At 51.7% G+C, this 13,481-nt stretch overlaps 1 protein-coding gene across 1 annotated transcript in view; it reads left to right on the plus strand.

Annotated features, from left to right (window-relative positions):
* LOC128584406 (tetratricopeptide repeat protein 28-like) overlaps nucleotides 1-13,481 on the plus strand; it is a 31,086-nt gene that overhangs the window by 12,005 nt on the left and 5,600 nt on the right. Inside the window, 7 exon segments of the mRNA XM_053589379.1 lie at nucleotides 1,743-1,922; nucleotides 5,002-5,722; nucleotides 6,854-6,978; nucleotides 9,395-9,626; nucleotides 10,210-10,286; nucleotides 11,855-11,878; nucleotides 12,651-12,780. Coding sequence (XP_053445354.1) covers nucleotides 1,743-1,922; nucleotides 5,002-5,722; nucleotides 6,854-6,978; nucleotides 9,395-9,626; nucleotides 10,210-10,286; nucleotides 11,855-11,878; nucleotides 12,651-12,780 — 1,489 coding nt within the window.

Genomic DNA, 13,481 nt, shown 5'->3' on the forward strand with positions numbered 1-13,481 from the left:
CTTCCATGACCAGTCTTGTCTACAGAGGCAGGTGTCCCAGTGAAGGCAGTGGCCTGTGGGATGACATCTGACAGAGACCTGGGTGGCAGGAGCCCTGGAGGACCTACAGAGCTGGCATTTTGCCACAACAAGGCCTGGTGACTCCAGAACCATTGAGGGTGGGTCAAGTTTTTTACATGGCATGTGTCTCAAGCCCTATGTTACCCACATCTCAGGCAGCACAGCTCTCACTGAGCAGTGGGGGATCATCACTGTCACAGCCCTTGACCCTATCATTGAGGTCAGGATGTCATCAGCTCTGCCACTGGGCTGGTTTCACTTCCCTGGCACACTCCAGTGGGTGGTGGCACTTCCTCCAGAGCAGCCCCCCAGAGCCATCTCTACCCACAGGTAATCAGATGGCCCAAGGAGGGGGATGCAGGCACCTGGGCCTGCAGCTCTCCTCACCTCCCTGTACTAACCAAGAATCATCCACAGACAGCATGGTGGGAGGGGGCCTGTGACACCCATTTCTTCCTTCCTAGACTGTATGCTAGTTCATTTATCCCTTCTTGGGAAATACTGTAACTCTTAAAGCAAATGAGAAACAAATTGGGCTGATGATTTTTATTTGTGCTTTATTCAAATGCAGCTAGAATTTTTTAAATAAAGAAGAAGAAAAAAAAAAAAACATAAGGGGCTGTAGAGACTGAACATCCTGCAAGGCATGTGTCACTTTGGGTTAGCCGAGTGCCTCTGCCACCCTCAGCCAGGTGCCTGCGGCAGCTTGTCAAATGTGTCAGGCGAGCACATTTTCTTCCCCTGGCACAGCAGTGCCCTGGTGGGTATCTCGCTTGTCGCCACCCCTCAGCAGACAGGGACTAGGCCCTGCCCTGTGGCATCCAGTACACGCAGGTTCTGGGACCTGACCTTCTTCCCCTGCAGGCTCTGGGCTGCAACAGCAGCTTCTGCTTCATCTCTTTGTCGCTCCTGCTCAGCGCATGCTCAGACCCGTGTTACAGCTGTTGGTGCTGAGCTTGCTGAGATGCACGTGGCCTCAGGCTCCCTCGGCAGTGCTTTTAGAAAGAAATGAGAATGAGTGTATGTCTGTGTGTGTGGCTCTGCGTGTACCCCTCCCTCCTGGCCTCGTACCGCACCTCTCAGGAGGGCTAAGTGTTGCATTGGACCCCCTAACATCTCCAGAGGGAGCAAGTAGGGACGGCAGCTGCAGGCCCAGGGCTAAGGAGCCACTGTCCTCAGAGGAGAAGCACCAAGGTCACAAAAGGTTCTAGAGCCCAGCCCCTCCCTAACTTCTCCAAGCCTGCCATCCTTACTCTGTTTATCTAGTCTCTGGTCCATTGTTGCCTGTTGTGAGAAGGCTTGCTCCCACCCTACGCCCAGAGCCTGCACCGACGCCTCAGGGCACACCACAGCTGCAGAGCTCTTTCTGGGACTGCTGCTCTTTGCATACATTCCCTGCCTCCTATACAGACATTAGACCCAACTGGGTCTGCCTGTGGCTTTACAGGCCATCCACCTTTGTGACCAGTGACTCCGTTCTCCCACCCAGCTCCAAATCACGCACAGACTTTGAGGAACTTTCCTCTAAGCTTCTCCTGGGGGACCCCTGCCCCATGCTCCATGTTCCCTGTGTGACCTCAGGCCTTGCCCACTCATTTTCATGTCTTTCTCTCTGTTTCTCAAGATGTCCTGGCAGAAGCCTTTGCCCTGGCCTGTGTCAACCTCTCCATGTTCCTCTACAGGGCCTGATGCACGCCAGTGGCCCTGTCGGCCGGCACCGGCAACTGACCTTGGTCCTGGAGGGGGAGCTCTACCTCATCCCCTTTGCCCTCCTGAAGGGAAGCTCCTCCAACGAGTACCTCTATGAGCGCTTCGGCCTTCTCGCTGTCCCCTCCATCCGCTCCCTCAGTCCGCAGTCCAAGGTAACGCTCACGCACATTTGGGGGTGCCATGCTTTCGGGTTCTTGGGACATACTCTGGCCAGACTGGGCTGCATTACTAGGCATAGGTGTGATCTCCTCAAAAGTGTGGATTTCATGTTTTCTTCAAGGTAGGGTGACTTTAGAGTAGATCTGTCCAAAGGCAGGGGATAGTCCTCATGACCCCCGGCAGTCTTAGCTACTTCAGGAAGCCATGATTTTGGATACTTTTCTCTAAGTTTCTTTGCTGTGACATCAGAGTCATGAGCTGCTTAGAGGCATAAAGCCAGGCCTGGGGCCGGACTGACGGAGGGAACTGATCACCCACTGCTCACTCATGATGCCCAGTGAGGCATGGCAGATGCCACACTGCTTACCCCAATCCTCCAGCTGACCACTGCTAGGTACCAGGTACTGCCCACAGTCAGAGGTGGGAGACAGAGGAGAGTGGTGTCATGTGGAAAAGAGCCCAGTGTGCCATGCAGGGCCTCAGTCTCATTCAGCAAGAAGAGTCAGTGTGGAAAGAGTGCAAATCAGGAGAGCAGCAGTCCATCACCCATAACGTCGGTGTGGAAAGAGAGTGCAAATCAGGAGGTCTGCCTGTGGCTTTATAGGTCATCTGCCTTTGTGACCAGTGACTCCATTCTCCCACCCAGCTCCAAATCATGCACAGACTTTGAGAAACTTTCCTCTAAGCTTCTCCTGATGGGGTGATGGACTGCTGATGGACGGGCAGTCCGTCACCCATAAAGTCAGTGTGGAAAGAGAGTGAAAACCAGGAGGGCAGAAGTCCATCACCCACAAAGTCAATGTGGAAAGAGAGTGCAAATCAGTCCATCACCCGTAAAGTCAGTGTGGGGAGAGTGCAAATCAGGAGGGCAGCAGTCCATCACCCATAAAGTCAGTGTGGAAAGAGAGTGCAAATCCGTCCATCACCCATAAAGTCAGTGTGGGGAGAGTGCAAATCAGGAGGGCAGCAGTCCATCACCCATAAAGTCAATGTGGAAAGAGAGTGCAAATCCGTCCATCACCCATAAAGTCAGTGTGGGGAGAGTGCAAATCAGGAGGGCAGCAGTCCATCACCCATAAAGTCAGTGTGGAAAGAGAGTGCAAATCAGGAAGGCAGCAGTCAATCACCCATAAAGTCACTGTGTAAAGAGAGTGCAATTCAGGAGGGCAGCAGTCCATCACCCATAACATCAGTGAAAGACTGCAAATCAGAAGGACAACAGTCCATCACCCATAAAGTCAGTGTGTAAAGAGTGCAAATCAAAAGGGCAACAGTCCATCACCAATAAAGTCAGTGTGTAAAGAGAGTGCAAATCAGAACGGCAGCAGTCCATTACCCATAATGTCAGTGTGTAAAGAGTGCAAATCGGAAGGGCAACAGTCCATCACCCATAAAGTCAGTGTGTAAAGAGTGCAAATCGGAAGGGCAACAGTCTATCTCCCATAACGTCAGTGTGGAAAGAGCGTGCAAATCAGGAGGGCAGCAGTCCATCACCCATAAAGTCAGTGTGGAAAGAGAGTGCAAATCAGGAGGGCAGCAGTCCATCACTCATAAAGTCATGTGCTCTCCTCGCGGCATCTGTGGCCCTTTCCATCTGATTAGGGAGTCTTGTAAACCACCCCTGAATCCTCTTCACTTCTTCAAACTCTCACAGGCCAAGTTAGGAAGCAAGGTCCAGGGCCACAGGCAAGGGCAGCCCTGTGGCACCTGTCTTGCCTCTTTGTTTACCATGGTCACTGTCATGGTCTAACTGGGATCAGTTTCTGCCCCACAGGTTTTTGGAGGTTTTGATTTTGAGCACTTTTGTTGCTTCATAGTACTTTTCTCATGAGAGAGAGTTGGTTCCAAATGAAAGAAATTATTTTCTCTGAGTTTCTCTAGTTTCCATGCCTGACTCCATGAATCCCAGAGTGTAGCAAGCTGACCTTCTAGACCAGCGGTTCTCAACCTTCCTAATGCCACAACCCTTTTATACAGTTCCTTATGTTGTGGTGACCCCCAAGCATAAAATTATTTTTGTTGCTACTTCATGTGTGCAAAAATATGTGTTTTTCAAAAATATGTGTTTTCCAATGGTCTTAGGGAACCCCTGTGAAAGGGTCGTTGACCCCCAAAGGGGTTGCGACCCACTGGTTGAGAACCGCTGTTCTAGACCCTGCTGCCACCCAGAAGCTCCCTAGCACTCTGGACATCATATATTGCCAGCCTTCAGAAGGCTTCTGTTTGGATGCCCACTGTAAATTAGCTATTTGCCGACTCAGTCAGGGGTTTGGAGAGTATCATCTGTCTGCTGACAGGCACCTAGTATTTCTCTTACCCAGAGTTTAAGGTGTCACTGAGCAGGGGCATCAAAACCTTACTTTGAAATAACTTGATACTTGACATTTCTCAAAATGTATGAAAATTCATCATGGGGGAAAATCGGAACCTTATTGCTTCTTTATGCTGATCTTATAATTCAGGGATATTTTGTATTTTGCAGCACATGAAGTGTAAACAATCATCTTTTTAGTACATAGGCTTCCAAAAGACTGACTTTGTCCCTGTCTCCTCTGAGAGTGACTTGCTTTTTTGCACAATTTAAACGAAGTTTGCTGTGAGCTATGATGACTCCACGGCACTCTATCCAGGGTGACAGAGTGAGAATCTTGTCTCACAAAAAGTAAATAAATAAATAAACAAAGTCACTTCTTAAAGCCCCTGACTTATCAGGAGTGGTTTTTTTCTCTTTCTTGGGGGCAATGCAGTTGCAGGGCAGGCTGGCCATCCACAGCTTCTGCATGTTCTGTCACCACAGGGCCTCCTCCTCCAGCTCTCCTAGGACTTGACAACAGAAGTGTCCCTCCTGTTGTCCTCCCTGATTGTTTTCAAAAACAGCTTGTAGTAGCAAGTGTGAGTCTCAGTAAGTCAGGCTCCTGTGTCAAAAAGATGCAGAGCAATTCGAGTGAGTGAAGTTACAGGGAGGCAGGTAAGGCTGAGCAAGACCTGGGAAATAGCAGCGAGCTGGTGGCCCTGTGCTTGGGCAGCCTGGCTGTTCTATCTGATGGGTGCTTGCTTGTTGTCCCTTCCTAGTCCCACCTGAGAAAGAACCCACTCACCTACTCCAGCTCCACGTCCATGGCAGCTATCATTGGCAACCCCAAACTCCCATCAGCAGTGATGGACAGGTGGCTGTGGGGGCCAATGCCATCAGCTGAGGAGGAAGCCTACATGGTACCCAAGCTGCTGGGCTGCCAGCCCCTGGTGGGCAGTGTGGCCACCAAGGAGAGGGTCATGAGTGCCCTGATCCAGGCGGAGTGCGTCCACTTCGCTACCCACATCTCTTGGAAGCTGTCAGCCCTGGTCCTTACACCCAATGTGGATGGCAACCCTGCCAGCAGCAAGAGTTCATTTGGCCACCCTTACACCATCCCTGAGTCCCTGCGGGTGCAGGACGATGCCAGCGACGGGGAAAGCATCTCGGACTGCCCACCCCTGCAGGAGCTGCTACTCATGGCTGCCGATGTCTTAGACCTGTGGCTGCCCGTGAGGCTGGTGGTGCTTGGCTCCTCTCAGGAGTCCAACAGCAAAGTCACAGCTGACGGCGTTATCGCACTTACACGGGCCTTCCTAGCCGCTGGCGCACAGTGTGTCCTGGTGTCTCTGTGGCCTGTGCCGGTGGCTGCCTCCAAGATGTTTATCCATGCCTTCTACTGATCCCTGCTGAATGGCCTGAAAACCAGTGCCACCCTGGGGGAGGCCATGAAGTTGGTGCAGAGCAGCAAAGCCTTCTCACACCCCTCCAACTGGGCAGGTAGGTGGATGGCTGCCAGCATCCTTACAGCCTCACAGCCCCCAGACGTTATTCCACAGGTGGGGTTGGGGAGGGCATAGCAGGGACAGCCACAGGAGATTCAGGGAGAGAGCCCTGGGTTCTGAGTCTCTTACCTTCCCTCAAACGAGTTTTTCCCTACTGTGGTATTAAGGTCATGTTTTAGACCAAGGAGTAGCGGAACTATTCACCATGAGTCAATGTAAAACTCCTCCCGACATGACACCCTCATTTAAACTCCAGCTGTAGAACAGAGGTGTGTGGTAGAAAGACTAGACTTGGTCATCAGAAGACTTAGGATTGATCTAGCTCCATGTCTTGGCTGTGTGGCCTGAGATAAGTTACTTACCCTCTCTGAACTGCCGTGTCCTGAGCAGTAGCAGAGAGATGATGATGTTGGTACTGTTAATACTGCTATTGGCCAATAGCAGTATTAACAGTACCAATACTGAAGACCAATAGCGCATGCTGTTAGTGGGCCTTCCTGCAGAGGGCTCAAAGGTCTAGGAAATGAAGGGACATGTTTCTATGACAACTGATCCCAGGAGATCAGAGAAGGCAGGCACCCAGCCCGTGTTCAGAGCTGCCTCTCAGCTCTCTGCGACACCCTGCTTTCATGAAGTCCCCATGGGGGACTTAATGCAGGAGACTCCAGGACTCTGTTTGCTGCTTAGAACTGGAAGGAAGCTACCTCCTCCCTGCCTTCCTCCTCCGTTCGTCCTATGGAGGAGATGAGCACACACCCCGTGGTCTCTCCTATAAGACCTAGGGACAGACAGACACAGACTTCAGGGAAGACAAGGCAGGTCATTCTTTGGGATAGTGGGCTGAGCCAGGGATTTGGGACCTCTTCCCACCATAACTCACAGTGGCTGGAAGGAAGGAAGCTATTCTCTGCATAAAAGCATATTGGGCTCACCTGCACAACTGAACAATATCCATTCTTGAAAGGGTTTAAAAGGAGCCTCATCACCATCTAGTGAGTCAGATGCCCCCTTCTGGTCCCTGAGCGGCTTTCCTGCCTGGTTAACCCTAAGGCATGAGCTGTAGAAACTGGGCAGGGCCGGGGGTCTCCGGCTGCCCCGCTGAGGTGCCCTCCCATGCTCTCCGCAGGGTTCCTGCTCATTGGGAATGATGTTAAGCTGAACAGTCCCTCGTCGTTCATTGGCCAGGCCCTCACAGAGATCTTGCAGCACCCAGAGCGCGCGCATGACGCCTTGCGAGTGCTATTGCACCTGGTAAGGGGCCAGCAGGCCACACCTGGAGTGACCCGTGAGAGGAGCGCGCTGGGGGTTCCTCTGGCACTGGGCCGTGAGCAGGTGGAGGACACCCCAACTGCGACTGTCTCTAGCCCATTGCTGACTGGCTTCCGCAGACATCCCCTGGTTTGAGGATTGGGCACTCTATGTACAGTGTCATACAGGTGGCAGCAGCAGTCCTCACTGGAACCCACACCCTAGCTGCCACAGGCCATGTGGCTTTGAGCAAGTCACTTTGGTTCTCCAAGCTTTAGTTTCCTCATCTGGAATGGAGACAATAAAATGTTTATTAACATTTCAAGGTCATTGTGAGGACTTGAGAAAATATAAGTACCTGGCACACAGTAGAGTCCCATTAGCTGAGACATGTTATTATTTTATAATCAGATGACACCAGTCCTCCCCTAAACTCAATTGGAAGAAGAGTCCAAGTCTGAACATGCCTTGGCCAGCCTCGCTCCAGGACTGTGGAGCCCAGGCAGCAGGCAGTTGGAGGCCCCAAGTCCTCATCTATACATTTATTTATTTATTTATTTTTATTTTTTATTTTTTTTTTATTGTTGGGGATTCATTGAGGGTACAATAAGCCAGTTACACTGATTGCAATTGTTAGGTAAAGTCCCTCTTGCAATCATGTCTTGCCCCCATAAAGTGTGACACACACCTCATCTATACATTGAAAAGTTATAAATTGAGCCAAGAAACAGTAACCTAAAACTCACTCTGTCTTTCCATCTTGATAACAACCTGGAGAGCAGTTTCAAATAACTTAGACTTCTGTGCCAGAGAGCCCAGCCCTCAGCCGGCCACAGTACATCCAAGCTCTGTCCAAATCTGACTGGTTGCTGTACACATCCTGGCTCCATCCCTGCTCAAGACACATGTAGAGGACCCAGGGCAGGGTCCCACACAGAGCCTGGAAGTGGGCTAGGGCCTGGGTTCCAGGTGGACATTTCCCTTAGCCTTGCAAATTTCTTGCCTCATGGGGAAGGCCCATGCAAGGCCTTCTAGACCTCTCGTGCCCAGGCCTGGGTGGTAGCTCCCAATGCACTTCCAGTGACAGACGAGTCATGCACGTGTCTGAAGCCCAGGTTCTGCCTGAAGGAGATTTCCTCCGGGCTGAAGAAATCAACAGGTGAACACAAAAGAACATCCTGACCTGCATCCCTCCCACAGCTCTCAAGCCAGGCTTGAGGTCACGCTCGTGGACAGTGTTAAGCTGACCTCACTGACGTTACTCTGTGTTTGCAAACTGCACAGAGCCTTTAATTGCTCAGGACTAGGCTCCTTCTCAGACTGCTTTCCTTGGGCGTCCTCTACTCATTAGGCTTCCTTTCCCCAGTCCAGGTTCAGCTGCCCCGACCCAGCACTCAGGCATGTCTCAGGGCTATTCTCTTCTTCCTTAGCTTTGTCTTCTAGAGTGGGTGGGTCAAGTTCACCAGCACCTACTTTCTTTTAACTACTCCTGGGTCTCCTTGGCTGTGCTGCGCAGCGTGTCTCCAAGGCCATTCTTGCCTGAGGGACAGCCCAGGGGGCTGGTCACTTGTCATGCCCAGGAAGGCTCTTTCCTCTTGGCTAGTATGAGTGCACACTTCCTCCTGCCTGGACACCTGGCCCCACTATCCCTGTGTTTCACTGTAAGGAAAGCCTGGGGTGACATTTAGACAACTCTCATTCCCCTCCAGGGAGAGCACATGCCACAGGCCATTCAGTGGCTCAGGATGGACAGAGTTTCCCCTACAGAGAGGCCTGTGGGGAGGCCCCGTGACAGCTGTGTGCAGCACTGTTGAAGTGCTCCCTCGGGTGGAGTTAATGTAGTAGTTGAGTTAATTCAGCCCACAAGTGCCAGACAGAAGATGGGGATTGGAGACTAGGGGGCGGACACTTTATGGTGGAGGGGGAGGAGGTGTAGACTCCAGAGGGGGAGTCAGGGGCTGGGGGAAGAAAGACATTGCCAGCTGAGGCCCTGGCATGGGCATGTTTGGTGGCCATGTCTTGAAAAGCCTGGGGTTCATCTTCGTGAGTGGGAACCATTATGTGGTTTGAGGCAGGCACCTGACCTGAGATTTGTTTGTAGACGAATCCCTTCAGTGTCTGGAGTGAAGAGCCTAGAGTGAGGGCCATGGCTTAGGGCAGGTCCAGCATCCTTTAGTCACATCAGCCCTCGCTGGTTTGGATTATACAATCTGTCCCGTCTGCACACCCCTTTGTGAGAGGCCCCAGTGCTATGTCCCAGGCCTGGGCATGTAGGCATGTGGGCATGTGGGCATGTGGGCATGTGGGCTGCCTGGGGGTAGCAACAGTCAGCTGCTTCACCCCTGGGGCTCTGTGTGAACTCAAGGCCACACAGGGAGAAACCAGGGCCAGCCCAGTCAATGTCCCATTGCCCCACCAGGTGGAGAAGTCCTTGCAGTGCATCCAGAATGGGCAACACAATGCCATGTACACATCCCAGCAGAGCGTGGCGAACAAAGTGAGTGGCATCCCTGACTGGCAGGCTCTCCTCACCGCCGTGGGCTTCCGACTGGATCCCCCGGCCAGCGGCCTGCCGGCGGCTGTCTTCTTCCCAACCTCTGACCCAGGTGACTGGCTGCAGCAGTGCAGCAGCACCATCCAATCCCTGCTGGGTGAGCGGGGCAGCAGGGCTGCGGGGGGCAGGGTTGGGGGGGCCTCTGCAGCCAGGCTGACAAGCAGCTGTGGTCCCTGCATTCTTGAGGACACTGCAACTCACTGCTAGGAGAGGAGTCCTGGGCACAGGCTTCTGATCTAGAGGAAACAAGTGCACCTGATCTTTCTGGCCAGTCATCTGCTCAAGCTCAGCCCTTTCTCAAAGACATGTGGCTGCATTGGCTGCAGTTGATACTGCCACCAGCAGCTGTGGCTCTGACAAAGCCATGTGGCCAACAACCCAGAGGGAATCAAGGTGCTCGACTCAGAGAGAGCTGTGCTACCTGAGCTCTGAGGCAGGGTCCTGGGAATATGACCAGAGAGGACTGTGGCGGGATCAGGACTTACCTGTCCTGCTACCTGCCTTCCTCCGAGACTGCACTATTCTTTTCCAAATCTTACATGAATCCGTATGTCTGGCTGTGCTGAACTTTTGAAAAAATTTACCAATGCTGAGCATTTGGGGCTCTTCCCCTGGGATAGTGGCAGGATTGTGGGTGCAGAGACCCCTGAATAACTTCCACTTCCCTCTCCTTGACTTAGGTCTACCCAATCCTGCCCTCCAAGCCCTCTGCAAACTCATCACTGCCTTGGAGACAGGCGAGCAGCTCATTAGCCAGGTAAGTCGAACCTGGACAGCTGAACCCAGGCCTGAGGGCCAGAAAAGCAGAATGGCTTGGCCTTAAATAGAAGCCTGCAAGTAAATGCAGTCACACTGCCTTTGTGATTAGAAGGAAAAAGCGAGGGCTGGGAATGAGAGAACAGCCCTCCCTGGCAGGCAGGCACAGAGAACCAAGTTCTCCCAGTGGTTCTGAGTGCCAAGCCCCAGAGCACTGAGGGCCTTCAGAGGATGCTCCTGGGTTCCCTGTCACCTGTAGTGTCAGGGTATTTTTCTGATCTCTCCATTCAGTGGTCTCCTGTACCTTGTCATCCCCACTCCCACTTTTTCAGCTGACTGGCAAGCATTACAGCCACCTGCCCCAAGCCAGCAGGTGCAAGGCCCACCAGGTTGGCTGCAGGTGCCCAATACTCACTGTCTTATCAAAGCTTGTACCATGCTGGAAACAAAATAGTCACTGAGGCTCAGCAGTGTACACAAAGTCATCTGTAGTGCAATATACTGTTCAGCAGTGTTTTAAAGATGTGCTTTCCCTTAGGGAAATGTAGGTCTAGTTCTGGAATTGGGAAAAGTCTAATGCTTAGCATCATGTAGGCGCTTCGCATACTCCTTGGTAACTCTATGCTGACTAATGAGGGTCTGGAATAAGCCCTGGGGACAGCCTCAACAGGGGTGCTTCTGTGCCTTAAAGAGCACAGAGAAATTTCACGATTCATGTTAGACTCCAATAATTTGAAAAAGCAATAGGCATTGTTATTAGAGATATTTTTCAGCAGATTTCATTTTAAGCAGACATTTATTTCTATGTGGAAATAGAGCTGCTCCATCCTGGATTAACCTCTGCAATTCTGAGTGGTGCCTGGAGCCTACTCTGACCTGGAGCTGTTTCTGCCTGGATTTATAACCTAGAACCCCACTCAGTGACCTGCCCCTTTCGTTGAGTTCCTGCTCATTTTGTAATAAGTGTGTTATACCTCTTGTTGCATAGCTTCAGGAAGACACTTCCAGAACCATCTCCTTTTGAAAACACCCTGAACCGCAGAAGTCAATAGGACCATGTTCTACAAAAAGAGAAAGCAAGCATTATATTTGTAGAGCTAGGTTGAAAACCCAGTCACTTAATTTCTTGCTTTTGGTAGAGCACAGGGACTTTCTGTCTGACACAGGGCCCCGGAAGGGTGCTGAGGCTGCCTCCAGTCTGAGCAGCTGGTGGGCCCTTTCACGGATCCCTCTCAACCAGGGTCTTTGGTTTACAGAGTGGCCTATAAACCACCACCCTGTGCCCCTTCCTGTTTGAGCCTCTGCTGGCAAAAAAGGGCAGAGCCTGGCTTACCCAACCCTGAGCCCCTCGTGTGGCCCCATGCACAGCTGGCCTGGGTGTGGCTGTTCATTCTCCTGTGTCCCCTGCTGCCTCTTGCTACTCTCCCCTCCCGGTCAGAGCCTCAGGCCTGGTGCGGCACTTTCTGAAGCAGTGATCAGCTTGCGTTGCATAACAGCCTGTGCTTGAGTTCTAAACTCTCTTCTTTCTCTCTCTTTTTCTTTCTTTTTCTTATAATCTGCTGGCCGAAGGCTGTTAAAAATAGGGTTGGAATGGTGAGTACTACTTTAAGTAGCAACTGTTGTCAGGTGAGCCTCTCAACCCGCCCACGCCCCGAGGCCTGCTGCGCACTCTGAGCTTGGTGTGCGAAGCTCTAAGGGAGCCACAGGGGCTGCGAAGCTCCAGGAGGGGCCCAGTCCCCTCCCTCTGCTCTGGCTCCCCATCCTGCTCCACCTTCTTGCATTCTTGATTTGACCTTTTAAGTGCCACCGGCATGACAGGGGCAGAACCAACTTTAAATGAGCAACACCCTGGGAACCTACACCAGACCCCTGAGTAGAGGTTAGGGACCAGGAAGTGTGAAACACCACAGACCCCTACATGGGCCACATGGGATCTTCCTTGAGCACTGAGGCACTGAGGGTTCCTCTTCATCATTTATTTCAAGATCCTAAAGATGACTTAAACAACTAAGTAAAATCGAGGGAGGTGACCAGTCCCCGAACATACCCCTTTCTACTCCACAACCCCTGATGTGAGGCTGGAAGCAGAACCCTTGACTGTGACATTCCAGCCCCGGAGGCCACATAGCCTCTCCCACCCTGCACAGCCTCTGGTCCCACTGCCCTGTGAGCTTCCCACAGAGAGGCCAGCAGGACACTGGGCATGAAAGCACCTTCAAAAGAATCTCAAATCCCATACATGTCAAAGGGTTGTTAGTGATGACAACGATGAGCAACATAGGAATGACTTGGGGTCGAGTCCTGAGGTGGGCTAGAGGGAAGGAGACACGGGCGGACCGTGCTGATGTCTGCCCTCCTTCCTCAGCTCCACCAGGTGCTGGTTCAGCTCCAGGCCGGCGAGAAGGAGCAGGACTCTGCCTCAGCCCCCATTCAGGTCTCCATCAGCATCCAGCTATGGCGGCTCCCGGGATGTCACGAACTCTTGGCAGCTCTAGGTAGGACAGAGCATCTTGGATTTAATGAGTTTATTTAATTCTGGTTTTCTAAAATCTTGTTTTCCTCTGGTTTCTTTTGGGTGAAGTTGATAGACCCTTAGGGGACTTATCTCAATGTTTTATTAGATATTTTATTATTTTAAAATACAGTAGAGGCTCGGTGCCTGTGGCTCAAGCTGCTTCACACCTGAGCTGGCAGGTTTGAATCCAGCCTGGGCCCACCAAACAACAATGATGGCTGCAACCAAAAAATAGCCCTGCCTTATGGTGGGCACCTGTGGTCCCAGCTGCTTGAGAGGCGGAGGCAGGAGAATCGCTTGAGCCCAGGAGTTTGAGGTTACTGTGAGCTGTGATTTCACGGTACTCTACCTAGGGCGACAGCTTGAGGCTCTGTCTCAAATAAATAAATAAATAAATAAATAAATAAATAAATAAATAAAATAAAAGACAATAGAACCTCTGTAAGTCAACCACCCAAGGGATTGTAACGAGCTGGTCAATACAGAGGTGGTCAGCATCAAGAACTAGGCCTGCTGTACTGACTCGTACATGGGGGCCATGTCTGCTCCATGAAAATTAGGTCAACTTAAGGAGCTGGTCAACTAAGGAGGTTCTACTCTAGTAAACTCAAAGATTCTAGTGCTTTTGCATGATTCTCAAATGGCCCTCCAGCTTTGTCTCATTTCCTCCCTCCTCCCACC

The sequence above is a fragment of the Nycticebus coucang genome, chromosome 4 (assembly GCF_027406575.1).
Source record: "Nycticebus coucang isolate mNycCou1 chromosome 4, mNycCou1.pri, whole genome shotgun sequence".
NCBI lineage: Eukaryota > Metazoa > Chordata > Mammalia > Primates > Lorisidae > Nycticebus > Nycticebus coucang.